General features: G+C 60.1%; 3 protein-coding genes across 7 annotated transcripts; 1 reads left to right on the top strand and 2 right to left on the bottom strand.

Annotated features, from left to right (window-relative positions):
- Positions 1 to 231: 231 nt before the first annotated feature.
- On the bottom strand, positions 232 to 13,900 carry ITGA10 (integrin subunit alpha 10). 5 transcript variants are annotated; one of them, XM_062636257.1, is made up of 30 exons: positions 13,446 to 13,893; positions 12,494 to 12,605; positions 12,000 to 12,097; positions 11,790 to 11,878; positions 11,583 to 11,697; positions 11,377 to 11,504; positions 10,796 to 10,944; positions 10,119 to 10,269; positions 8,837 to 9,002; positions 8,300 to 8,373; positions 7,938 to 8,082; positions 7,149 to 7,297; positions 6,932 to 7,075; positions 4,649 to 4,852; positions 4,443 to 4,573; positions 4,202 to 4,368; positions 3,587 to 3,726; positions 3,358 to 3,465; positions 3,200 to 3,285; positions 2,987 to 3,128; positions 2,740 to 2,832; positions 2,406 to 2,482; positions 2,237 to 2,320; positions 2,064 to 2,148; positions 1,493 to 1,606; positions 1,337 to 1,423; positions 1,150 to 1,263; positions 860 to 955; positions 643 to 756; positions 232 to 558 (listed from the first exon to the last, which is right to left on the bottom strand). In XM_062636257.1, exons 1-30 carry the CDS (start codon positions 13,486 to 13,488, stop codon positions 499 to 501), a joined length of 3,465 nt encoding a protein of 1,154 aa, XP_062492241.1. In that variant the 5' UTR covers positions 13,489 to 13,893; the 3' UTR covers positions 232 to 498. The 5 variants fall into 5 exon arrangements, 4 of the variants coding, with proteins under 4 accessions (XP_062492241.1, XP_062492243.1, XP_062492242.1 ...); XM_062636259.1 differs by lacking the exon at positions 6,932 to 7,075 and having other exon boundaries at positions 13,446 to 13,896; XM_062636258.1 differs by lacking the exon at positions 1,150 to 1,263 and having other exon boundaries at positions 13,446 to 13,895.
- Positions 13,901 to 14,677: 777 nt separating this feature from the next.
- Positions 14,678 to 16,411, bottom strand: PEX11B (peroxisomal biogenesis factor 11 beta). The gene is made up of 4 exons (XM_062636256.1): positions 16,329 to 16,411; positions 16,139 to 16,254; positions 15,861 to 16,062; positions 14,678 to 15,773 (listed from the first exon to the last, which is right to left on the bottom strand). The coding sequence occupies exons 1-4, from the start codon at positions 16,382 to 16,384 to the stop codon at positions 15,407 to 15,409; spliced, it is 741 nt and encodes a 246-aa protein (XP_062492240.1). The 5' UTR covers positions 16,385 to 16,411; the 3' UTR covers positions 14,678 to 15,406.
- A 533-nt stretch (positions 16,412 to 16,944) lies between these two features.
- Positions 16,945 to 23,666, top strand: LIX1L (limb and CNS expressed 1 like). The gene is made up of 7 exons (XM_062636255.1): positions 16,945 to 17,242; positions 19,798 to 19,961; positions 20,771 to 20,911; positions 21,131 to 21,226; positions 21,707 to 21,784; positions 21,904 to 22,969; positions 23,084 to 23,666. Exons 1-6 carry the CDS (start codon positions 16,960 to 16,962, stop codon positions 22,144 to 22,146), a joined length of 1,005 nt encoding a protein of 334 aa, XP_062492239.1. The 5' UTR covers positions 16,945 to 16,959; the 3' UTR covers positions 22,147 to 22,969; positions 23,084 to 23,666.
- Positions 23,667 to 25,799: the final 2,133 nt, after the last annotated feature.

Here is a 25,799-nt window from a genome sequence, read left to right as displayed (position 1 = left end):
CCCACCTTGACCCTCCCTTTGGTCCATCCCCTCTTTGTTGTGGACATTCATCCTGTTGGGCTTCCCCCCCCCCGCCAATTTCTGTGCCGTTTCATTCATATTTGACTTTTACACCACCACCCCCCCTTGTGCTCACCATCACTCCATGGTGCTGTCAGACACCCTGGGCAGAGGGGGGTGGTTTGGGTCCCAGCACTCCAGCATCCCGGGTACCAGCATTGAGCACCTCCGCAGAGCTGAGCTTTATTGGTGGTGCTGCTCCTTCCCACCCACTGCTCCCCCCTTTTTCCCCACCTCCACGACCCTTCAGGTGACACTTGGGGGGCTCCTTCCTCCTTCTCCCGACCTCTCGTGGCTGCATCCCAGTGCCAGCACAATCCAGCCCCGGCGGAGGCATTGCCCTCCGCAAGGATGGAGCCGAGGTTGGGGGGGGCAGAGTCCCGAGCCCCTGGTGGTCCCCAAGGCCACGGTGCTGGGTGCCAGGGGCCCCTCCTGCCCTCACTGCGTCTCCTCCTCCTCCTCCTCCTTGGGGGGCTTCTTGCGGGTGAAGAAGCCGAGCTGGGGGAGAGAAGGAGAGGGTGGAGGGTGAGGATGGAGGGAGCAGGGCAATGAAGGACAGAGTGTCCCTCGGCCCCATCTCACCTTCCAGAGGCAGAAGATGATGAGCGCCAGGAGGAGCAGCCCCCCCAGGACGCTGCCCACCAGGATCCAGAGGGATACTGGCACCCGCTTCCCCTGCAGGATTTCCAGCACCATCTGCAGGACGAGGGAGGAGCCACAGGGAGAAAGTGGGAATAAGAGGGGGTGCTCCCTGCCACCTGCACCCCGGCCTGGGTGCGGGGTCTGGGGGGGCTCCTACCTCCCTGCGCTGCGCCCCCTCCTCCAGCACCAGAGCGCTGCTGGGCGGGACCTGCAGCCAGGCACTGCTGAGCACCCGCACACTGCGGAATGGAGCCTTGGGGGGAAACGAAACGGGATGGGATGGAATGGTCCCACCTCATATCCTCACCCATCACCCTCATATCCCCCAGCACCTCCATATCCTCCCCAGCACCCGATATCCCCCATCACCCCATATCCCCCAGCACCCCATATCCGCCTTCACCTCATATCCTCCCCCGTCACCCATATCCCCCCAGCACCCCTCACCCCATGGAAGAACGCGGTGTGGATGCTGCGCAGGATGTGGACCGAGACCTCGTCCCCGCGGTGCAGCGGCCCCAGGCGGCAGCTGAGCTCCTGGCACCAGGCGTTGGTGCAGTCCTGGGGGGGACACGGAGTGAGGGGGTCTGGGGGTGCTGGGGGGGGGAGATGCGCTGCGTCCCCCGCCTCTCACCAGCTGCTCCACGCGCTGCAGGTCCTCGGGCTGCACCGGCACCACCGCGGCCGTGCCCTCGGGGGGGGTCCGCAGCACGCAGGTGGCCTGGGGGGGACACACGGGCTCAGCCGCAGCGGGTGCAGGGACCCCCGCGCGCCCCCCCGCAGGACTCACGTTGTGGGTCAGGACGCGGGTGACCGGCAGGAGCGGGACCCGGCGCGGGCCCAGCGCGGGCAGGGACAGGCGCAGGGACAGGCCCCGCACCGGGAAGCACCCGAGGTTCTGCACCTGGGGGGGAATGGGGTGAGACCCCCCCGCACTGCTCCGTATCCCGCATCCCACACCCCTGTATGCTGCATCCCTGTATCCTGCATCCCTGTATCCTGCATCCTCACATCCCACACCCCTGTATCCTGCATCCCTGTATCCTGCATCCCTGTATCCTGCATCCCCACATCCCACACCCCTGTATCCTGCATCCCTATATCCTGTATCCCCACATCCCACACCCCTGTATCCTGCATCCCCACATCCCACACCCCTGTATCCTGCATCCCTGTATCCTGCACCCCTGTATCCTGCATCCCACATCCCTGTTTCCCAGACCCCTGTATCCTGCATCCTCATATTCTGCATCCCCATATCGCACACCCCTATATCTTGTATCCCCATATCCCACACCCCCAGATCCTGCATCCCCATATCCCGCACCTCCATATCCCGCCCCCCATACCCCATATCCCACCTTCACCGTGGTCCGGAATTCTGGGCCAGGACCATGGGGGAAGGTGCTGGGTGGGTGAATCTCGTAACGGCGCAGGTTGGAATCACTGTGGGATGAGATGGGATTGGATCCACCATAAACACCCCCAGTGCCATAAAACTCCCCCCAGTTGATCCCTGCTCCATGTCTCCTACGTGGAGAGGAAGAGGTCGGGCTGGTAGCGGATGGGCACCGAGAGCTGGACCACGTTGTCCTCCTGCCTGGCCTCGGAGCTGTCACTGGATGGAGGGAGAGTGAGGGAGGACCCTGAGGACACCCCCAATACCGCTGCTATGGGTGCAGCCCCCAGCACCCTGCTCCTACCTGGTGGCCTCCAGGGTGACATTGGCTCGGTCCAGGAGCACGGAGCAGCTGAACTCCAGCTCCAGGGTAAAGGAGAGCTATGGGTGGCAATGGGGTGGCAGTGGGTGGCAATGAGTGGCAATGGGGTGGCAACAATGGGGTGGGGATGGGTGGCAATGGGGTGGCAATGGGTGGCAGTGGGTGGCAATGGGGTGGTAATGGGTGGTAATGACTGGCAATGGGGTCGAAAGGGGTGGCAATGGGTGGCAGTGAGTGGCAATGAGTGGCAATGGGGTAGCAATGGGTGGCAATGGGGTGCGATGGGTGCTCTGGGGGGTGTTCCCCTGTCCCCTACCTTGGCCAATGAGAGGAACACGGGGTACCCAACGCTGCAGAGCCGGCGGTGTCCCGGCAGTGCCCAGCATTCCAGCTTCACTGGGCTGGGGTCCTGCCGTGGGGACACACATGTCACCTATGGCTGGGGGGGGGTGGGGGGGTGGTCCAGAGCCGCAGGGATCCCCATCTCCCACCCAGGATGGGTTGAAGGACCCATTTGGGACCAAAGGGACCCCATCTCCCAAGTCATGGGGGGGACCCCGTACCTGGAGCGTGAGGCTGGAGAAGTGGAGGTTGCCGGAGTAGCGGAGCTCCAGGCTGGCATTGTAGGCGTTCTCCTCCCTGTTCTCCAGCACCACGTCCACCAGCACCTTCCTCCTGCCCCTGCGCAGGACGTGGGGGCTCTCCCTGCAGCACCCAGAGTGGTCACAGCCCCAGAGCACAGCTCAGTCCTGGGGACACCCCGGGGACCCCCATACCTGGAGCCCACGATGTCCATGGTGGCCTTGAGCACCAGGTCGGTGACGCACTCATTGTCCTCCCCACACTCCTTGAAGAAGGGGATCTGGAAGGAGCCGGGTGTGATTCCCGATGCCAAGAGGGGGGGAAGGATCCTGGGAAGGATCCCAGCACCCACCAGCTTCCGGATGGTGGTGGGTGATGCATCATCCAGCACTGGTCCACTGGGATCAGCCATGGCGAAGCTGACAGTGATGCTGACGGGGCGCAGATAGTCCGTGGTGTCCTGGGGAGGATGAGTGGGCCCCAGTGAGGCCCTGGTGCTATGGGATCCTCCAGGAACACCAGAGATGTTCCAGGGACACTCAGAACGCCCCAGGGGCACCCGGGATGCTCCAGGGGCTCACCAGGACATGGAATGGGAAGCGGAGGCAGCTTGGCTGCTCCGGCCACAGCTCGAGGTGCTGCTGCAGCAGGCGCCGTGCCCCTGAGTCGAAGATAGCCCTAGCTGGGGTCCCTTCCTCCAGGGATATGTTGTACTGGAGCCCTGCACCGGGATGAGATGGCATCACCCATAGGGATGGGATATCCCTGGGGTAGCACGTGGGGCTGTGGGGATAGCACTGGGGTGCTGTGGAGACACCCTGGGGTGGTCCAGGGATTCTCTAGGAACAGCCTGGGATGTTCAAGAGACACCCTGGGATGCTCCAGGAACAACTGGGATACTCCAGAGATGCTCCAGGAACACCCTGGGATGCTCATGGGATGCTCCAAGGTCACCTGGGATTGCTCAGGGACACCCAAGGCTTCTCCAGGACCTCCTGGGATGCTCCACGGACACCCCTAGGATGCTCCAAGGACACCCCTGGGATGCCCCACGGACACCCCTGGGATGCCCAATGGACACCCCTAGGATGCCCAATGGACACCCCTAGGATGCTCCACAGACACCCCAGGGATGCTCCACGGACACCCCAGGGATGCTCCAGCCCCCCCGTGGCCGCCCCCACCGCCGCACTCACGGAAGCCGCTCTGGGCCCGGCCGCGGGCGCGCTCCGAGGCGCGGAGGCAGAGGCGGGCGCGGAGGCAAACGGCGGCGGCTCCGCCGCGGCTGCAGCTCCGCTGCGTGACGCTGATGGCCGGAGGCTCCACGCGCAGCGACGCCGTCACCCGCACGATCCGGCGGGACCTGCAACGCCCGTCCCGGGGTGGGGGCTCCGCGGGGGCCGGGACCCGCAGCCCTGCCCCGCGCCCAGCACTCACCGCAGCAGCACGGCCGCCCCCTGCGCGCCCACGGCCAGGGCCACCAGCCCGTCCCCGTCCGTGTCCCGCCGCCCGTCCACGCTGCGCCCGAAGTAGCTGAGGCTGGGAGCCAGCGCCGCCGCCTCGATGCGCTGCGGGACGAGGGACCGCTGGCTCGTACGAGGCTGTGCTCCCCCGCCCCGCCCCGGTTCCTGCCCCCGCCCCACCTGCTTGTACTGGGGCAGGAGGGTCCCCGCCGCCCCGTGGTAGATGTAGACCGCGCCGCGGTGCCCGTCCTCCAGCGGCGCCCCCACCGCAGCGTCGTTGAAGCCGTCGTGGTTGAGGTCCGGGACCGCGGCCATGGAGTACCCGAAGCGGGAATCCTGCGGCCTCGGCCCGGCGAGCAGGGTCCCGGCGGGGGCCAGGAGCCGCTGCGGGGCACGGCGCGGCCTTCGTACCCGCGGGAGCACCGGGAGGCGGAGGGGGACAGGGGAGCCCCTGGGCGATGGATCCCCCCCACATCCTGCCCCCAATCCCATTGCATCCCCTCAAATTCCATTGCATACCCCTAATCCCACTGCATCCCCCCCAGATCCCATTGCATCCCCCCAATCCCACTGCACCCCCCCAAATTCCATTGCATCCTCCCCAATCCCATTGCATCCCCCTCAATTCCATTGCATCCCCCAATCCCATTGCATCCCCCCAATCCCACTGCATCCCCCCCAGATCCCATTGCATCCCCCCAATCCCACTGCATCCCCCCAAATTCCATTGCATCCTCCCCAATCCCATTGCATCCCCCCAATCCCACTGCATCCCCCCCCAAATTCCATTGCATCCTCCCCAATCCCATTGCATCCCCCTCAATTCCATTGCATCCCCCAATCCCATTGCATCCTCCCCAATCCCATTACATCCCCCCAATCCCACTGCATCCCCCCCCAAATTCCATTGCATCCTCCCCAATCCCATTGCATCCCCCTCAATTCCATTGCATCCCCCAATCCCATTGCATCCTCCCCAATCCCATTACATCCCCCTCAATCCCATTGCATCCCCCCAATCCCATTGCATTCCCCCAATCCCATTGCATCCCCCTCAATTCCATTGCATCCCCCAATCCCATTGCATCCTCCCCAATCCCATTACATCCCCCCAATCCCACTGCATCCCCCCCCAAATTCCATTGCATCCTCCCCAATCCCATTGCATCCCCCTCAATTCCATTGCATCCCCCAATCCCATTGCATCCTCCCCAATCCCATTACATCCCCCTCAATCCCATTGCATCCCCCCAATCCCATTGCATTCCCCCAATCCCATTGCATCCCCTCAAATTCCATTGCATCCTCCCCAATCCCATTGCGTCCTCCCCAATCCCATTGCATCCCCCCAATCCCACTGCATCCCCCCCAAATCCCATTACATCCCCCCAATCCCACTGCATCCCCCCAAATTCCATTGCATCCTCCCCAATCCCATTGCATCCCCCCAATCCCATTGCATCCCCCCAAATTCCATTGCATCTCCTCCAAATCCCACTGCATCCTCCCCAATCCCACTGCATCGCCCTCAATCCCACTGCATCCCTCCAAATTCCATTGCATCCTCCTCAATCCCATTGCATCCCCCCAATCCCACTGCATCCCCCTAAATTCCATTGCATCCTCCCCAGTCCCATTACATCCCCCTCAATCTCATTGCATCCCCCAATCCCACTGCATCCCCCCCCAAATTCCATTGCATCCTCCCCAATCCCATTGCATCCCCCTCAATCCCATTGCATCCCCCAATCCCACTGCATCCCCCCCAAAATTCCATTGCATCCTCCCCAATCCCATTGCATCCCCCTCAATCCCATTGCATCCCCAATCCCATTGCATCCTCCACAATCCCATTACATCCCCCCAATCCCACTGCATCCCCCCAAATTCCATTGCATCCTCCCCAATCCCATTGCATCCCTCCAATCCCATTGCATCCCCCCAAATTCCATTGCATCCCCCCCAAATCCCACTGCATCCTCCCCAATCCCACTGCATCCCCCTCAATCCCACTGCATCCCTCCAAATTCCATTGCATCCTCCCCAATCCCATTGCATCCCCCCAATCCCACTGCATCCCCCTAAATTCCATTGCATCCTCCCCAATCCCATTACATCCCCCTCAATCTCATTGCATCCCCCCAATCCCACTGCATCCCCCCCAAAATTCCATTGCATCCTCCCCAATCCCATTGCATCCCCCTCAATCCCATTGCATCCCCCAATCCCATTGCATCCTCCACAATCCCATTACATCCCCCCAATCCCACTGCATCCCCCCAAATCCCATTGCATCCTCCCCAATCCCATTGCATCCCCCCCAAATCACACTGCATCCTCCCCAATCCCACTGCATCCCCCTCAATCCCACTGCATCCCTCCAAATTCCATTACATCCCCTCCAATCCCACTGCACCCCCCCCAGTCCCATTACATCCCCTCCAATCCCACTGCACCCCTCACCTGCCCCACCGTGTACAGGTACACCCGCCCCATCTCCCTGCTCTGCTCCCCCAGGTACATGGGAGCCGCCACCAGCAGCACATCGGTGGCACCGTCCCCATCCACGTCCAGGGCACAGACCTCGCTCCCGAAGTAGGAGCCTATCTGGGGGTGCAGCAGGGCTGGGTCAGGCCGGGGCTGCCATGAGCCCCCCTCCCCTGCCCCACACAGCCCCTACCTGCTCCCCTGTCAGCGCCTGCACCACCATCATGGCCCCCATGGTGTCCATATGGAAGAGGATGACCTTGCCCTTGTGCTGGAAGCGAGGGGCTCCGGCCACGTAGAGCTGCTGCCCCCCCGGCAGCCGCAGTGAGGACACAGCGTAACCTGGAGCGGGGACACAGCATGGTGGTGGCATCCCTGGGAAGACTGGGTCCCCAAAAGGCAGTGGGTACCAAGTGTCCCAGTGGCATTGAGCGTCCCATGGTTTCAAGCATCCCAGGGACACAGGGCATCCTGGGGACATCGAGCATCCCAGGGACACCGGGCATCCTGAGGACATCGAGCATCCCAGGGACACAGGGCATCCTGAGGACATCGAGCATCCCAGGGACACAGGGCATCCTGAGGACATCGAGCATCCCAGGGACACCGGGCATCCTGGGGACAGGGAGCATCCCAGGGACACCGGGCATCCTGGTGGCACTGAGCATCCCAGAGGTACTGAGCATCCCAGGGACACTGAGCATCCTTGGGGCATTGAACATCCCAGGGTACTGAGCATCCGAGGGACACAGGGTATCCTGGTGGCATTGAGCATCCCAGAGGTACTGAGCATCCCAGGGGCATTGAACATCCCAGGGACACTGAGCATCCTTGGGGCATTGAACATCCCAGGGTACTGAGCATCCCAGGGACACAGAGCACCCTGGGTACACTGAGCATCCTTTAATTGCTGCTGAACCCCCATTTGCCCCACATCCCTGGGACACGGTGCATCCCTCGGGATGTCTCCCTGCCCCCATACCCAAATAAGCTGCGTGATTCTTCAGCTCCAGGGGGAATTCCTTCTGGAAGGCTTTCCTAGGTGGGACAATGCGGCCCCGCCGGCTCTCCTCCAGCACGGCCCCGTCCCAGTCGTAGGCCCCCACCATGCCAAAGAGGATCCCATCCTGGAGGTGGAAACATGGGATATGATGCTGGGAGCTTGGGAGGAAGCGCGTGTCATGCCTCGAGGACACCACGTGTATGGCGATGCCTCATTGTCCCCAGACCCTACCATGACAGGGATGCACAGCCCCGGGATGGGCTGAGGACTGTTTTCCACTTCCACAAATCCTGCTCCAGCCCTTTCCCGGAGCCGGATCCTGCCCATCCCAACAGCCTCACCTCCAGGGGGTGGATGGAGAAACCGATCTGGGACATCTCCAGCTCAAAGGAGCTCTCATTGTACCCGTGGGTGCCTGGGAAGGGAGAAGGAGATGGGACTGGAATCATGGAATCAGGCAGGGTGGGAAAGAGCTTCAAGATCATCCAGTCCAACTGCTCCCCAGCACTAACCCATGGCAGTAATGGACACGGCTTGGGAACACTTCCAGGGATGGCGACTCCAGCACTGATCAATCCCTGACCACTCTCTGGGTGGATAAACTCTTCTCAATCTCCATCTAAACCTCTCCTGGTGCAGCTTGAGGCTGTTTCCTTTTGTCCCATCCCTCGGGATTAGAGCCCACCCCTCTCCTGGCTCCATCCTCATGTCAGGCAGTTGTAGGGAGCAATAAGGTCCCCCTGAGCCTTCTCTTCTCCATCTGAACCCCCCAGGTCCCTCAGCTGCTCCTCATGGGACTTGGGTTGATCCCAGGTGTGATTCCAGCTGGTTGCCCGCAGCCTCCCGGGGATCCCATCCCCGATTCAGCCCCACGGCACCTTCCAGGCTGAAGATGCGGTCTCCCAGTGCATCCACGATGTCGTTGAGGGCGGCCTCGTCGCTCACATTGAAGAAGTATTTCTCATCCGGGTCACTGGCGATGGACTTGATCTCCCGGATGAAATCCTCGGGATCCTGCTGCCGGCGCAGGTAGTGGCCCAGGACCTGGCAGGAGTGGATGCAGCAGGATGCGGGATGAGGATCCCAGTGGTGGATGTGGGAGTGGATGCAGCAGGATGGGGATGGGGATTCAGTCAGGATGCGAGACTGGATGCAGGTGGGATGCAGGATGGAGATTCAGTTGGGATGTGGGATGGGGATGCAGTGGGATGCAGGAAGGGGATTCAGTTGGGATGAGGGAGTGCATGCAGCCAGGCTGAAGGATGGGGATGCAGTGGGATGAGGATACAGCCAGGATGCAGGACAGGGATGCAGCCAGGATGTAGGAGTGGATACAGGATGGGGATCCCGGTGTTGGAGGCAGGACAGGGATGCAGCAGGATATGGGATGGGGATGCAGCAGGTTGGGGATGCAGCCAGGATGTGGGATGGGGATGCAGTGGGATGGGGATGGGGATCCTGGTGGTGGATGTGGGATGGGAATGCAGCAGGATGGGGATGGAGTGGGATGTGGGATGCAGGACCACATGCAGTGGGATGAGGATCCCAGTGGTGGAAGCAGGGCAGGGATACCAGCCAGGATGCAGGAGCAGAGGCAGTGGGACACAGGATGGGGATGCAGCAGGATGGGGTTGCAGGTGGGATGCAGGATGGGGATGCAGTGGGATGGGGATGCAGGTGGGATGCAGGATGGGGATGCAGTGGGATGGGGATGCAGGTGGGATGGGGATGCAGGTGGGATGCAGGATGGAGATGCAGGGTGGGGATGCAGGTGGGATGCAGGATGGGGATGCAGGATGGGGATGCAGGTGGGATGCAGGATGGGGATGCAGGATGGGGATGCAGGTGGGATGTAGGATGGGGATGCAGCAGGATGGGGATGCAGGATGGGGATGCAGCATGGGGATGCAGGTGGGATGTAGGATGGGGATGCAGCAGGATGGGGAGGCAGGATGGGGATGCAGTGGGATGGGGATGCAGGTGGGATGCAGGATGGGGATGCAGTGGGATGGGGATGCAGGTGGGATGGGGATGCAGGTGGGATGCAGGATGGGGATGCAGGATGGGGATGCAGGTGGGATGCAGGATGGGAATGCAGGATGGGGATGCAGGTGGGATGCAGGATGAGGATGCAGTGGGATGCAGGAGGGGGGCACTCACGGCGATGGCGTAGCGGGTGATGTTGCGGCGCTCGCACTCCCACAGCGCCTCGGGCAGCTCCTCCCCGTCGTGGGACTCCCCGTCTGTCACCACGATGAGCAGGCGCGTGGCATCTGCGCGCCCCCCCCGCTCCGCGCTGAACGCAGCCGTGCTGGGGGGGGAGGACAGGGGCTGATCCCAGTCCTGAACCTCAGCCTGATCCTGATCCCAGCCCTGAGCCCGATCCCAATCTGCAAGACTGACTCATCCCAACCATGATCCCAACTTGATCCCAATCTCAATCCCAACCCTTATCCCACCCCGATCCTGATCCAAATCCCCACCCTGACTCAAATCTTGATCCCAGTCCTGACCCTGATCTTGACTTCAATACTATTCCTGATCCAAATTTCACCCCCACTCCCAATCCTGATCCAAATCCCAGCCCCAACTCAAATCTCAATCTCGATTCTGACCCTGATCCCAACCCCAGTCCCAACCCTCACCCTGATCGTGACCCCAACCCCATTTCTCATCCCATTTCTAACCCAACAATGACCCCAATCCTCACCCAGTTCCTACTACCAGAGCCCAGCTCTGACCCCAGTCCAATTCCGGATCCAGATCCAATCCCGGATCCAGATCCAATCCCATTCCAGATCCCAGCCCCATTCCAGCTCCCATTCCCAGTCCCGCACCATGCCTGCCGGATGGCGAGCGCCGTGCGCGTCTCCCTGCCCTCCTGCCTGCTGATGTTCTTGGCCGCAGCCACCACGTCCTCCACCGTGTGGAACCGGTCCAGGTCCCACTCGTGCACCGCCAGCTCCCCATACTGCAGCACCCCGACCTGTGCCAGGGGACAGGGACATCATCCCGGGAATGGTGGCATCCCCCCGGGACAACAGCAGTGCCCTGAGGACAATGGCACCACTGCAGGGATGGGTGGTATCACTATGGGGATGATGGTATCATCCCAGGGGTGACATTGGCACAGAGACAACAGCATCATGCTGGGCACTCTGGCATCACCCCAGGGACAAGAGCAGCACCCTGGTGACAATGGCATCACCCCAGGGATGTTGCCAGCATCCCAGGGCTGACACTGGCACAAGGGGACATTATGCAGGGGACATGCATGTGGTGGCATCCCCATGGGAACAAGAGCATTGCCCTAAGGATGATGGCATCAATCCAAGGCCCTGGGACCCTGTTAAGGCCCTGAGGACCCTATTTGGGCCCTGGGGACCTCATCACGGCCCTGGAGATCCCCCAGGGTCACCTGGATCTGGCCGGGCCCGATGAAGAACTTGCTGAGGATGTTGCTGAGGAAGTTCTGCACCTCGTACCAGGGGTAGATGCTGTTGGAGCCATCCAGGACGATGACGATGTCCATGTACGTGGAGCAGCCTGTGGGGTGGGGGGGGACAGAGCTGGCACCGGCGCATCCCTGCATGTCCTACCCCGCATCCCAAGCCCCACACTCACGCTGTGCCGTGGGCGCCACGGTCCCCACTGCCCGCAGGTCCCCATTCAGGCGGGTGCAGATGCCAGTGCTGAAGATCGAGGTTCCGCACGGCTGGGACCAAAGCGGGGCACAAGCCTGGCCGGGGTGGGGGGACACAGGGACACATGGAATGTGGCTTGGAGCCACCCACATCCCGGCCTCAGTTTCCCTTCGGAAGGAGCTCTCACCATGAATCCCCCATCCTTAGAGTCCAGCAGCGTCATCCCGAAGTGCATGTTGTGCTCGGGCAGAGGGAAGAGCCACGGGGCTGCGGATCCTATGGGAAAACAGGGGTGCGAGGGGTCAGCGCCGGGATAACCTCCCGAGCCCCCGAGCCCCACCGCGGCTCGGGAATGGCGCCAGGGGCAGGGTCCCCCCCCCGACGGACGCGGCGGTACCGAGGTCGGCTCTGGCGCAGGGCTCGCCGCGGGCTCCGACGTGGCACTTGTAGACGGCCCCGCGGCGGTCGCCGTCCCAGGGGGCCGCCACCAGGAGCCTGCGGGGACACGGAGGGTCCCGGCACCGCCCGGCTGCGGCTGCCCGGGAGCGGCGCCAGCGCGGCCCAAGCTCCGGCCGGGAATGCCGGGATCGGCCCCGGAGCGACCCCGGGGAGCCCCAGAGCCCCATTCCTGCCCCGGGAAGCACGGAGCGCGCTTTGCCTCCATCGCCCCTTGCCCTGCTGATTTCCCCCTTTTGCGCCAAGTTTCCCTGCCTCGCTTCCCTCTTTCCTGCCTCGGTTTTCCCCTCAGGACACCCACCCCTGCCCTGCCCCACACCTCCACTCCCTGGGGACGCTTTAGCCCCCCACAATGGCCGCCCCCCCATCCCCACCCCATAACACCCATGGGTGCCGCCCCCCCCCCCGCCCCATAGCACCCATGGGTGCACTCACCACCGCTCTGTGCCATTCACCCACTGCAGCACCTTGTACCCAAACTGGGCCTGGGCCGGGCCATGGAAGAGCCGTGGGTGGCTCACGTCGATGTTGAACCCCACACACAGGCCTGGGGGGCAGGAGGGGTTTGGGGGGTCTTCAGGACCCCCATGTGGGGTCACAGCCCCGGGATTGGGGTGGGAAAGGGGGAGATCCTGGGGGGGGGCATTGGAGCAGCTGCACCCCATATATAGTACCCCACATATAGCACTGGCACCCCATATATAGCACTGGCACCTCATATATAGCACCCCACATACAGCACTGTCACCCCATATACAGCACCCCACATACAGCACTGTCACCCCATATACAGCACCCCACATATAGCACTGGCACCCCATATACAGCACCCCACATATAGCACTGGCACCTCATATATAGCACCCCACATACAGCACTGGCACCTCATATATAGCACCCCACATATAGCACTGGCACCCCATATACAGCACCCCACATATAGCTCTGGCACCTCATATATAGCACCCCACATATAGCACCCCATACACAGCACTGGCACCCCATATACAGCACCTAGCACCCCACATACAGCACCACAAGCACAGCACACAGCACCCATGGGTGCCTCAGTTCCTCCTTTCCCACCTCAGTTTCCCCTTCTTGGACGTGCCCTCAGTGTCCGGCTGGTAACCCCCAACGCAACATCCCCATTTTGGCCCAGTTTTGCCCTTTCTCCCCCCCCAAACCGCATTGATTTCCCCACTTCCCAGCTCCTCCAAGTGGGATCCAGCTTCTCCCCCCACATCCAGGAGGAATTTTGGGATCCCCCATCCCAAAAGATGCCCCAAATCGGGATGATTTCCCCCCAGAACCCCTCTGAGTTGGGGCTCGCACCTTCCCGTACGAATCCCACCCCAAATACCGTTGGATCTGGGGGCGCCGTTACCTGGGAGCAGGAGGATCCAGCAGCCGGCCCCCGCCATGGCCATGGCTCAAAGGTGACTCTGTCTCCGTCTGGGATGTTTTTTTTTTTCCCCTCTTTTTGGAGTTTTTCCATAGTTTTTCGCCCTCCTCCTTCGCCTCCCATTGGCTGCTATAAATAACGTGCCCGAGCGGGGCTTTTTTGGGGGAGAAACGCTGGAAAAACAGGCAAAGTGGCAGAAAACCACGGGAAAACAGAGGAGGGGAAGGAAGGAGCCGGCGGGACGATGCGGGATCATCGTGTGTGTGGGGTCCTCTTATCCCAGCGGGTCCCCCCCACCCCTCAGGATGTGAACCCCATGGATGGGGCAGGGCCATCCCCAAGGACCCGGCTCCAAGGCGGGATGTTGGAATGGGGCATTGAGGGGTGCCACGTCCTCCGGGTGACACTGCCACCTCCTGGACACTGCTCCCATCTCCTGGACGTTGTTCCCACCTCCTGGATGTTGTCCCCAGCCTCCTGTTCATGGTCCCCATCTCCAGTTCCTGGCCCCATGATTCCCATGGGATCAGGGACTGGATGCCAGAGGGACAGTGACTGAATCCCAGGGAATGGAATCTGGAACCTCAGGGGATTAGGAAAGGGATCCAGGGAATGGGGAGAATTGGGGACAGCATCGGGGGGGGTGGAGGGGGGAGATCCCCAGGGACTTCGGGACTGGCTCCATGGGGGGATTTGGATTGCAGGGAATCAAGGACTGCATGCCAAGGAGGATGAATCCCAGGGGAACAGGGACTGGATCCATGGGGGACTGGAGGGCAGCATCCCCAGCGGATCAAGGACTGGATCCTGGCAGTTGATGGTGGGAGTCAGGAGCATGGGGAATACAAACAACTGGGGGAATACGTGGACTAACAAGGGGGAAAATACCTGGAATAAGTGGGAGGTAACTGGGATCAAGGGGGGGAATCTTTGGAATAACAGGAGGGAATGCGGGGGTATGTGGATGGGAGGAATACAGAATAATGGGGGAAATAGGTGGAATAACGGGGGGATTTGGAATAACGAGAGGGGAATGTGGAACAAGATGGGGGGAATATGTGGAATAACGGGGAGGGAATAGCTGGAATAATTGGAGGGGGGATCTGGGATAATGGGGGGAATATGGAAAACCAGGAGGAATATGTGGAATAATGGGGGGAATACGTGGAATAATTGGAAGGGGGAGTATGGAATAACAGGGGGAATATCTGGAATAACACATGTACAGACTATTTATTAACAGCACTCTGGGGGTACCTCGGAGCATAGGAGCTTCCTGAACCCCATTCCAGGCTCAAAATCCAAAGCTCCTCATCCCATTCATGACATTTTTCCGTCTCCATTGCTGGGAATTCCCAGCCCCGTTCCTCACAGCCGGAATGCTGCTGCCTGCCCTGGACAGCGCCATAAACCCCAAGTGAAATGGATAAACCGAGTGAGGCAGCAGAACAAGCTGATGGGAACAATGGGAATCATGGCACGGAGCTGCCCTCACCTGGATTCATCCCAAGGAAAAGCCCTAGGAGAATATGTGGGAAGCAAGGTGCAGCAGGGTGAATCCATAGAGCTCCAAGGCATCCTAAATCCAGCCCGGCTCATCTGTGGCCACTCCCTGCAGCATCCAAAGGGGTGTTGGATACATCCCACCTCATCCCACCCCATGGTTTAACTCCCTCAAGCCTGGGAGAAGCACCCAGGGAGCCTTTTCCAGCTCTTTTGGCTGGATCCAGTTTGGGAGATTCCCTCTGAAGAGGAAAAAGGGAAAATCAACCCCCTAAAAGAGCCGGGGAAGTCGATGGGGAAAAGAACGACGTTTAGGTCCACTGAGTTCTCCCATTCCTTGCTGGCACCACAGGCAGTGGGAGGCGCAGAATTCCCACCGCATCCCATCGGTCCAAGCCACCGCAGCCAAGGAATGACCCCGTGTATCCCGGTGGCAAAGCTCAAGGCTTCAGCTTGAGCCAGGGGTGCAGGATGGTGAGGATGGAGAGCACAGAGGAGGTGAGGCCGCAGAGCCCCACGAAGCCGGAGCTGGTCCGGTAGAGCCCCAGCTTGTCCAGGGGGATGAAGAGGTCACAGAGGTTCCTCACCAGGTCCAGCAGCAGCGGCGGGTTCTTGCGGAGCACTCGGAGCAGGAGCCGGAGCTGGAGCTGCAGCCTCAGCCCCAGCTGCTGGAGCCGGGTGTCAGCCCGGGCCTGGAGCGCGCTGTCCCCGCCCTTGGCTCGCTTCCCGCCCGCCTCCCGCTCCAGCAGGATGCGGAGCTCGTAGGCGTCGCGGCTCAGGTTCAGCACCAGCGCGAAGAGGAAATACCTGGGGACACAGCGGGAGGGAGCTGGGGGGAAGCACCGGCGCTCGGCCCGCACGGCCCGGGGAGGGACCCCTCGGGCAGCGCCTCACCTGAAGGACCGGTGGCTCCACTTCTCCTGGTCCACGCTGGGGAGGAGCCCGCTCTTGCCGGCCCAGAGCACGTTGTCGCAGGCCAGGTACAAGGCCCTGTTGAGGTGGCCGAGGGTGACGCAGAACCGCAGCACCGTGTCCGAGAGGTGCATGGCCCGCTTGGCCGCCTCCACGGCCTCCGCGGCGCTGCCGAGGCGCAGCACTGCGGGCGGACACCGCCGGTCACTGGGGCCGCCCGCCCGCCCCGGGCCCGCTCCCCCCGCCGCGGCTGCACTCACGCTTGCGGCCCAGGCTGAGGTGCGCCTCCAGCTGCCGGACGCTCGCCAGGGCCGCGGCGCTCGCCCCGTTCCTTCGCAGCGTGTCCGCGGCCAGCGCACAGGCGTATTGCGCGGCCCTGCAAGAGAGCGCGGGTCAGCACGGCCGCACCGGCGCCGGGCGCCCCGGGGAGCCGGGAGCCGCCGCCCGCACCTGAGGAGCCGCTCCTTGGCCTGGGTCTGAGCGCTGAAGCGCACCCAGGGCTCCATGGCCGCGCCGGGCCGGGCCCGCGACGCGAAGCGGAGCCGCCTCCGGCAGCGCGGTAGAAGGCGGTGACGGGCTGAACGAGCGCTCTGATTGGCTGCGGTCGGCGGGCTCCGCCTTGCAGTGTGTATCGAAGGGTTTGATTGGCTTCTTTCTGCACGCCGCTCAGAAGGCGATCGCAATTCTCCCACCCCCATCTCCGTTTCGATTGGTTGATTTCTCTGTCATTATAATCAGCCCTGCAGCACGATTGGGCTGCTGTCTCTAAGCCTCGCCTTCTCACCCCGTCCCTCACTTGCGATTGGGGCACGTAACTCGGGTGCGCCACACGCTCTCCACAAGCGAGTTCTGATTGGGAGCTCTCCCAGCGCCCCGCCCACATTCCGGCACTCTGCCCTGCCATTGGCCCGCTGCCTCTCTCCTCCCTCCATCCCTCCCCCCTTTCCCGAATCCTTCTCCGCGTTGCCATTGGTCAGCTCTCGCCTCCGTCCCGCCCCCTCCCTGAGGCGATCCGCACGCCCATTGGCCCCTCGGGCTGTGAGTGACGGCGGCTGGCGGCGGGGCTCCCTCCCTGGTTGCGATGGAGTCGGTGCGGGCGGCGCGACTGCAGCCGGGGCTGGGCTCGCTGCGCTCCCTGCGCCCGGGGGTCACCGGGGCCCCGGCCCCGCCGCCCGGCCCAGCGGCAGCGCTGCCAGCAGCGGCTCCGGGGCTGGGGCTGGGGCTGCCGCCGCCGCCGCCCCCGCTGGGGCTGCAGGGACCCGCCGCGCCGCCGCTGCCCGGCTGCGGGCCGCCCGCTGTGCTGCGGGAGGCGGTGGAGGCCGTGGTGAGGAGCTTCGCCAAGCACACGCAGGGCTACGGCCGCGGTGAGCGGGGCTGCGGGAGCGGGGGGTGAGCCCCACGCCGGGCCTCAGGGCAGCTCCAGGGTCCCTGGCACGGGCTTTGGGCACGGGGCGGGGGGACGGGAGGAGGGGAATGGGTTTAACGTGGGCTCTGGTCCCCCCGCTTGTTGTCGCTGGGTTCGGTGTCGGGAATCGGCGTTGACCGGTGCCGTTCCTGGGGGCTTTTCCCATGTGCGGTTTCAGTCGGTTCCAGTCGGATTTGTTTGCTTTTTAGTCACTTTTAATGAGCTTTATTTGTTTACGTGCCCCACAGCGACCCATGGACACCTCATAGAGCCCCCCAGCATCTCCTGTAGGGTGACCCCACCCCCATAGACACCCTATAGGTATCCCATCATGACCTACAGTGACCCATAGACAGCCCATAGACACCCTATAGAGACCCTCCACGACCCATAGAGACCCTATTGAGATTCTCTGCGACCCACAGATACCCTATAGAGACCACCCTCTGCACCCCACAGATACCCAGTAGTGACCCACAATGATCCATGAGCACCACATAGCAACCCATAGACATGCTATAGACACAACATAGTGACATAGAGATCCCCATAATGACCTACAGCAACCAATAGACACCCCCTAGCGACCCATAGGTACCCTATGGAGACCCTCCACAAGCCAATAGCAACCCATAGTGACCCATGGACACCCTATAGACACCCCACAGTGACCCCGAGCCACCCAAGCTCAAGCCTTGTGCTTGGGATCTCCCACCCAGAGAGAGACCTTTATGGTTTAGGTGGTGTGAAAGGTGTGGGACACAAGGTAGGGCACAACCAGAGGTGCCCAGGAGGGTGCAGGACCTGGAGCGGGTCCCTGCCTGGTGGGATAAAGCAGAGGAGGATTCTCCCTTGTGCTGTGACCCAGAAAAGGTGGATAAGGTGGCGGCTGCTTGAGTTGTTTGAGCCTTTTTGGAGTGTTTAAGGAGGCTTCGTCTCACGTGGGAGCGATTTGGTCGGTCCTTGACTTCAGCTTGATGGCAGCACAAGGAAACCCCTGCTTCCTCTCAGTGATCCCGGGAAACTCCTCCTTTCCTGGGATTGCCCTCACTTCCCTGCTCCTCACCTCACCGAGGAGAATCCCTATAGCTGAGAGAAGTCACCGGGAAGGGGCTGCTGATGTCTGGGAAGCATTCCACCATTCTCCGGCTCCATGGGGCTGCATCCAAGTGTTGCATCAGAGACTCTGGGATTCGTGTCCACTCCTTGTTCTTGAACAAAGACCAAAACCAAAGGTTAAAGCTCAGATTTTCCTGGTCCTGGGATGGAAGAACGCTTCTGAGCTCCCCCAAAAGGAGACGCTTTGCCACTGGTTTGAGTTCCTGACTTCCGGCAGGTCCAGCAGAGGCTGGGAGTGCTTGGCAGGAGCAGGGAATGCTGCTCGTCTGGCTCCGGAGTAGCTGGGCTCCATGTGGAATCACTTATTCCTCTGTATTTAATATGCAAGGCAGATGTGCTGTGGGATCCACAGCTCCAGAGCCAGAAACAGAGCTTGGAGCTAATGGGCAGAGCAGGCTCTGTGTTGTGTCAAGCAGGATGCAAAGAGAACAGTGCTGCTTCAGTCATGGAATCATGAAATACTTTGGGAAGGGACGTTAAGGCTCATCTAAAGCCATGGACAGGGACACCTTCCACTAGAGGAGGGTGCTCCAAGCCCCGTCCAACCTGGCCTTGAACACTGCCAGGGACGGGGCAAATTATTCAGTCCTTTTCTCTTGTGTTTCATGTTCCATATGGGAGTAAAATCCTTCAGGATGCATGTGTCCTTGCTTCTTTAAGGACCAGTCTCACAAAGATGGCACCGACCAGGATTTAGGATGCTTGTTTCCAATCTTCTGCCTCTTTCCAAGGGTGAAAGTCATGGATTGAGGGCAAATTCAGCCTGAAGATCGGATTCCAGACTTGGATTGAAGCTCTCAGCCAGGGTTTAGCTGCTCAGCACCACTTGGGCAGCCTTGCATTGAGGAGAGGGCAGATGCTTCCTGCTCCTCTCACTGCCATTTGCTCTCCAGCCCTAGAGATCTCATTATCCCAAAGGATCTGTAGAGTTTCCAGTAGGTACTTTACTTTTCTACAACGTTCTTGTATCTGGAAGTATTGAATCCAGTCAAATCCCAACCCTTTTGGCCACATCTCAGTGCTCTGCCCTATTACTCCAGTCACTAAGGAAGCACCTGCACGCCCTCTCCCCACGCCGCTGAGCCTGACTGTGGGTCAGAGAATCCCACAATGGGGTCGGCTGGAAGGGACTTTCTTCCCAATATTCCACCTCAGTCTCCCCCCTGGCAGGTTAAAGCCATTCCCTTTGTCCTGTCCCTCCATCTCTTGTCCAAAGTCCCTCTCCAGGTTTCCTGTAGCCCCTATAGGAGCTGCTCTAAGGTCTCCTTTAGGAGCCTTCTCCAGGGAGCTCCACGTCCTTTTGATGCTGTCCCCCCCAAGCTGGATCAGGGCTGTGGGGTTGGGGGGGGATCTGGTTCCCTGTGTCTGACCTCAGTTCTCTCCCTGTGCCCTCAGTGAACGTCGTGGAGGCCCTTCAGGAGTTCTGGCAGATGAAGCAGTCACGCGGCGCTGACCTGAAGAACGGAGCCCTCGTGGTGTACGAGATGGTCCCTTCCAACAGCCCCCCTTACGTCTGCTACGTCACCCTGCCCGGGGGCAGCTGCTTCGGCAGCTTCCAGGTACCTGGGGCTCAGGTGGGGCTGTCCCTCCTGCAGAGCTTGCTCTCACACTTGGGTCCCCACCACCACTGATGCTTCAGTAGCTTCCTGGGGGCAGCAGCACTGTTCTCCGGCTGGTTGGCAGCATGGGAATGCCATGGGATCTGCCTGTAACCCTCTTCTGTTTCAAGCTGCCTCCTAAATGTTCCTATAAACCCTCATCCAGCAGCAATCGGGATGCTGCTTTTACTTTGCTGGATGTGTTCCCTGCTTGTACCTCAGCAGTGCTGGGGTGGGATCCATGCTTCTGGAGACCACCATTTGATGGCTGGTTTTCATCTTTCAGCCTCCTTCCCAGTGAGATCCATTTCCAAACTGGTAAAGCACCATTCCCATTTCACCCAGAACCTCTTCCCAAAGGTGGCAAATGGCTTGAGAAACGATTGGGTTGATAGGAGGAGCAAAGGAAAGGGTCCAGCCCAGAAATGAAGGTCCCAAACTCACGCTGGGTCCTGACAGCGCTTCCCATTCCTGCACTCTCCTGGCTTCAGGCATTTAACTTCCATGCCCTGAAGGATGTATCCCAAAGGAACAGCTCTGGCAACCCCAGGCCCAAGGAATGGTCTTTGTGGTCCTTGGGTTTGTTGTTGTGCTCAGTGGCATTTCCTGGTGCTGAGCTCAGCCGCCTCCCTGCTCCCTGTGCTTGGCGTGCTTGGGATAACTGTGGTTTCCTAAGGATTCCAGGCTGTCCGAGCGTGCCACATCCCAGCAGCGCCACCCAGTTCCCACTGGGAGCAAAGGGCTCTCTCATGGGGTCTGTGTCTCCCCAGTTCTGTCCCACCAAGGCTGAAGCCCGGAGGAGCGCTGCCAAGATCGCGCTGATGAATTCCGTGTTCAATGAGCACCCTTCCCGACGGATCACGGATGAGTTCATTGAGAAGAGTGTTTCCGAGGCTCTGGCATCCTTCAACGTAAGGCTTTCCCATTGATGGGGGTGAGGGAAAACCTCAAATGACGGGAAGAGAAGGTTGCTTTTCCAGCTGGAATTCTTTATGGCAGGTTTGGGGGCTGGTTTTATAGTGAGGATTAAAACTTATCCCGGAGGGAATTCTCACTGCAGTGGTACACAGATGGTGCCCAGAGCCACGCTGGGTTGGGAATTGCAGCTCTTGTCTGAATGTCTCCTGCAGGGCAATCGAGAGGAAGCTGATAATCCCAACACCGGGATCGGTGCCTTCCGCTTCATGCTGGAATCTAACAAGGGGAAATCGATGCTGGAGTTCCAGGTACTGCTCACAGGGGAATGCCATGGATCCGTTCCCGCTCCATCTGGGGGTTTGGGTGCATCCCAAAGTCCCTTGTGTCGCTGCAGTGGGGGTTCCTTGCCTTAGGGAAGCTTTTCCTGTAGCACTTGCCTGGCTACTTTCCCTGGGATGGAAACGCTCCAGAGGTAGGAGCCAGCCCTGTTTATATGGACAGGCTGTTTACAGAGGGTATTCCTCAGGCTGGGATTGGCTTTGGGAATCTTGACCCTGCATCTGGGTAACCTTGAGGGAGTCTTTGCCTTCCAGCCTCTGGAACTGGGAACAGGCTCCATGATCCCTGGAGCTGCAAAGGATGGGACGTGATGTTCCAGAGTCCTTCCTTTGTGCCTGAAGCTGGAACCGGCTTGGCTGCTCGTGACACCGAGTCCTCATCCCAACACGTGCTCCTGACTCTTCCCCCTCATCCCACACTTTTTTCCTGACCCCCTCGTGCTATTGCAGGAGCTGATGACCGTGTTCCAGTTGCTGCATTGGAACGGCAGCCTCAAAGCCATGCGGGAGAGGCAGTGCTCACGGCAGGTGAGTCCCGCTATCCCGAGAAGCATTCGCAACGCCTTATCCTCTTCCCAAAGCTCCTGTAGCTCACTCAGCACCCTGTATCCTGTGCAGTGACTTCTTTTCCCTGCCATTCCCACCAGGAGGTCCTGGCTCACTATTCCCACCGTGCTCTGGATGATGACATAAGGAACCAGATGGCCATGGACTGGGTGAACCGGGAGCAGAGCAGCCCGGGGGCTCTTTCCAGGGAGCTGGCATCCACGGAGCGGGAGCTGGATGAAGCCCGCCTGGCTGGGAAGGAGCTGCGCTTCCATAAGGAGAAGAAAGACATCCTGATGCTGGCCGCTGGCCAGCTGGGAAGCACACACTCCTCCAGCTGCTAGGCTCCAGTGCTGGCATCCCAATTCCCAATGGGTTCTAGCCCTAATGCATGTTCCCAACTTCTGGCCCATTTGCACAGCGGAGAGGAATTGGAAAGGGAAAAGCTCCTTTAGAGATCTCAAAACCATGTTGTAATACTTTGCTTCCAGCTGTGCTCCTCCTGCTCTGGTGGTATTCCAGAGGCGGCAGCATTCCAGGGATTTAGCACTTCTTGGAGCACAGACCTGCTTTCTGGTGCTGTTCTGCTTCTAGAATAGAGGGGGCTCTATCAAACCCCTTCACAACGAGTTCAAGCCCAGAGGGGAAAAGCTCCTGAGCATGGCAAAAGGGACTTAAACTGGGATCTTGTCTGGCCAGGCTTAAACATGGGAATCCGGCATTCCAGGCTTGGGATTTGCAGCCCTGCTCTGGCTCTTCATGCCCAGGGTGGGCTGTAGTGCATTAACAACCACGCCATATGGTGCTTAAGGGGGGTTTAATTCATCTCCTGCCCTGCTCCTCCTTAATCCTTGTTGGATGCTTGGAGTGTTGAACCCAAATCCCAGCTGCAGCTGGGAGCTCTGCTGGCAATGGAGGGTTTGGGTTTCCAGGTGAGTGTTTGATGCTCAAAGGAGGTGGATGTTCCTTCTGGAGCATCCTTCCCAAGCCAGCTTCCAAAGGCCTAGCTAGGCTTCCCATGGGAAGCAGGGAATGGGGAGTCCTGGGAATGCCAGGACTTCAAATCAGGTCTGGTTCCCTGCAGCTGGGGTTAAGTCCCAGTTAACCAGAGCTGGGTTTAAGTCTTGCTAAACCAGAACTCATTTTAAGTCTTGCTTAACCAGAGCAGTGTTTAAGCCTCACTTAACTAGAACTGATTTTAAGTTGTCCTTAACCAGACTGAAGTGTTTTAAGTCTCAGTTAACTAGAACTGATTTTAAGTCTTCCTTAACCAGACTGAAGTGTTTAAGTCTCAGTTAACCAGCGCTGTGCTTAAACCTCAGGTAACTGGAACTGATTTGAAGTGTCAGCTAACTGGAGCTGGGTTTAAGTCTTTGTTAACCAGATCAGTGTTTAAGCCTTACCTAACCAGAGCTGGGTTTAAGTCTTGCTTAACCAGAGCAGTGTTGAAGTCTCAGTTAACCAGAGCTGTTTATGTCTTGCTTAACCAGAACTCACTTTAAGTCTTGCTTAACCAGAACAGTGTTGAAGTGTCACTTAACTAGAACTGATTTTAAGTCTTGCTTAAGCAGTGTTTAAGTCTTCATTAACCAGAACAGTGTTTAAGTCTTACCTAAGCAGAGCTGGGTTTAAGTCTTGCTTAACCAGAACTCACTTTAAGTCTTCGTTAACCAGAGCCATGTTTAACCCCGAGCCAGGGCTCAGGTCCTGCCCCTTGCTCCCGGCCATTCCCAAACCCCTTCCTCCTTTTCCAACGCGGGCAGCTGGAATTCCACCCCCCGCCTTAGCCGTAGCTCCTCCACTTTTGTAATCTTGTCCTAACAAACCCGGGTTAGTGGGATTTGTACCTTTTTTATATACGCAACCTCTTGCCACGATGCTTAATGTCTGATGGGATGGAAATGGGGGGGATTTGCCGCTGTTACTCCTTCTTCCATTGGGATGGGATCACTGGTGCTTCTGGAGCCTTCCAGAACCATCTGGAGCATCAGGCAGCCTCGGACCCTGCTGTGAGACTCTGCCTCTGCCCAGAGGCTGGGAAAGGAGCAAATCCCGGTTCCTAGAGCATCCCATGGGATTCTCAGTGTTCAGGCAGTGACGGGGCGAATCGCTGCCACCACAGCGCCTTGTGTACGACTTTATGCAATAAACACCCGATTTGGGGTAACTGCGGCGGCTTCGTCTTCCTCAGGGGTGCAGCGTTGGGGAGGGCGGAGGCACCGCGACCTCCCCAAGATGGCGGCGACGCCGGTTCCGCCGCACCCGTGTGGGGAGCGCTGCACGGGAAGCTGCGCCATCAGAGCTGCGCGAGAGCGCAGACATCTTGGGTCTCATCAGCTGCAAGCCACGGGAGAAGCGCGCAAGGGAAGCCCAGAGGAACGGAAGAGAGAACACCGAGAGAGCTGCTGAGAACTGCACTCACTGGGACAGGAAGGGGCTGAGGGAAGGAGGAGCCGTTGTAGCCCGGTACTGCCCGGGGTGCCGGTGCGAAGTTACCGCCGCCGTTGGAGAGCGCTCTCAGACGCGCTGTGCCGCGGAATAAAGCTCTTGGTGCGCCGGCAGCAGCGGGGCCCGGCAGCAGCTGCCACAGCCGGCGCCCGAGCAGGCACCCGGGAGGTAACCGCCAGCTCGAAGCGGAGCAGGAGGCTGCGGGCAGGGAGCGGGACCCCGGCGCTGCGCTCGATCCTCTCTGCAGGACAGAGGTGAGCGGCGGGAGAGATGGGTTCGGAAGCGTCTGGAGAGGAGGCGAACGTGTGCGGGGCGCTGGGAGCCGCGATGGCCGAGCTGCGCAGGTTGCCGAGCTGGGTCTCCCGGGAGGTCCCGGGCGTAGACGCCATGAACGTTTATGACCCTGCCAAGGGCGCTGTAGCAGGGGTTAAGCTCTCGGACCAGGCCACCCGGGGAGACCCCACAGCATCGAGCTTGTCGTCTCCTTGCCGCGCTGTGGTCGAGGTGATAAAGAAACACATCGACTCAATAGATCCAGCCAAGCCTTCCGGCCCCCCGGCACTCGGAGCGGCGGCACCGGAGGAGCCAAGCGGAGATAACCCCGCTGATCCCGGACCGATCAGCCCGGCCGCAGCGCCCGAGCTCTGCCCCCCGGACCCGGGTGATGTGTGGAGAAACGTGAGGGAAGGGGCGGAGCAGGAGGGCGATGTGGAGCTGCTCCTGAAGCTGAACGATGCCTGTCCCATCCCGTACGGGGCGCGCTGGGGAGGGCTCAGTTTTACTCTGGTCAGGGAGCTGCAGAAGGCGGTTTTAGATTTCGGCCTGGCAGCCCCGTATTCGAGGAAGCTCCTGCAGTCCGTTATGAGCAGTTATCCCTTATACCCGTGGGACTGTAAAGTGCTGGCAAAGTTAATTTTAACGCCCACCCAATATGCCTTTTGGTCCATGTTTTGGGAGGAAGCCGCCCAACAAAGAGCCGTTCGTTATCTCGGATGTTGCCGTGGAGACCCGGTAGGAGCGTTGGGTGTAGACGCGCTCTTGGGAAAGGGTCGGTACGCTGCAGCCGCCGCTCAGGCTCAGCTGCCGGTCACCACCTTGCACGATGCCAGGGAGGCCGCGCTCCAAGCGTTCCTGAAGATACCGGATCCCGGAAAGCCGCGCCGATCATTCAGCAGCCTCCGACAAGGGCCCACGGAGCCCTTTGAGCAGTTTATCGATAAGCTCAAAGATATTCTGGATAAGCAAGTAGACAACGAAGAGGTGAAGGAGATTTTACTGAAAATATTCGCAATGAAAAATGCAAATGACGACTGCAAAAACATCTTACGGCCACTGGACAATCCAACAGTGTTAGAAATGATCGAAGCCTGTAACAGCGTGGGAACGATCTCCCACCAGTGCTCACTGATAGCCTCTGCTGTGGCGGCTCTGAAAATCTCCCAACAAAGCTGTTTCTCCTGCGGACAACCCGGGCACGTGAAGCGCAGCTGCCCAGCTCGTCAGAGGGTGCAGGGCCCGGGGGCCTGTCCCAGGGGTCAGAAGGGGCATC

This window comes from Pezoporus occidentalis, unplaced genomic scaffold (genome assembly GCF_034315485.1).
Source record: "Pezoporus occidentalis ecotype Australia unplaced genomic scaffold, CSIRO_AGI_Poc_V1 ctg477, whole genome shotgun sequence".
Classification (NCBI taxonomy): Eukaryota; Metazoa; Chordata; class Aves; order Psittaciformes; family Psittacidae; genus Pezoporus; species Pezoporus occidentalis.
The sequence above is the reverse complement of the archived record's forward strand: the minus strand, read 5'-3'. Positions and strand labels throughout refer to the sequence as shown.

Bases quoted from the DNA above. Each gene is read 5' to 3' on its own strand.
- ITGA10 (XM_062636257.1), bottom strand. From the start codon at position 13,488: ATGGCCATGGCGGGGGCCGGCTGCTGGATCCTCCTGCTCCCAG. The intron at 7,076-7,148 runs GTAGGGGCTGTG...CTGCACCCCCAG, and splicing joins AGGCGCTGACAGGGGAGCAG to ATAGGCTCCTACTTCGGGAG. The intron at 3,466-3,586 runs GTGAGCCCCTGG...CATCCTCCCCAG, and splicing joins GCTTCCCATTCCATGTCCTG to GACACCACGGACTATCTGCG.
- PEX11B (XM_062636256.1), bottom strand. From the start codon at position 16,384: ATGGAGCCCTGGGTGCGCTTCAGCGCTCAGACCCAGGCCAAGGAGCGG. The intron at 16,063-16,138 runs GTGAGTGCAGCC...GTCCGCCCGCAG, and splicing joins CCTCAGCCTGGGCCGCAAGC to TGCTGCGCCTCGGCAGCGCC. The intron at 15,774-15,860 runs GTGAGGCGCTGC...CTGTGTCCCCAG, and splicing joins TGGAGCCACCGGTCCTTCAG to GTATTTCCTCTTCGCGCTGG.
- LIX1L (XM_062636255.1), top strand. From the start codon at position 16,960: ATGGAGTCGGTGCGGGCGGCGCGACTGCAGCCGGGGCTGGGCTCGCTG. The intron at 19,962-20,770 runs GTACCTGGGGCT...GTGTCTCCCCAG, and splicing joins GCTGCTTCGGCAGCTTCCAG to TTCTGTCCCACCAAGGCTGA. The intron at 21,785-21,903 runs GTGAGTCCCGCT...CATTCCCACCAG, and splicing joins AGAGGCAGTGCTCACGGCAG to GAGGTCCTGGCTCACTATTC.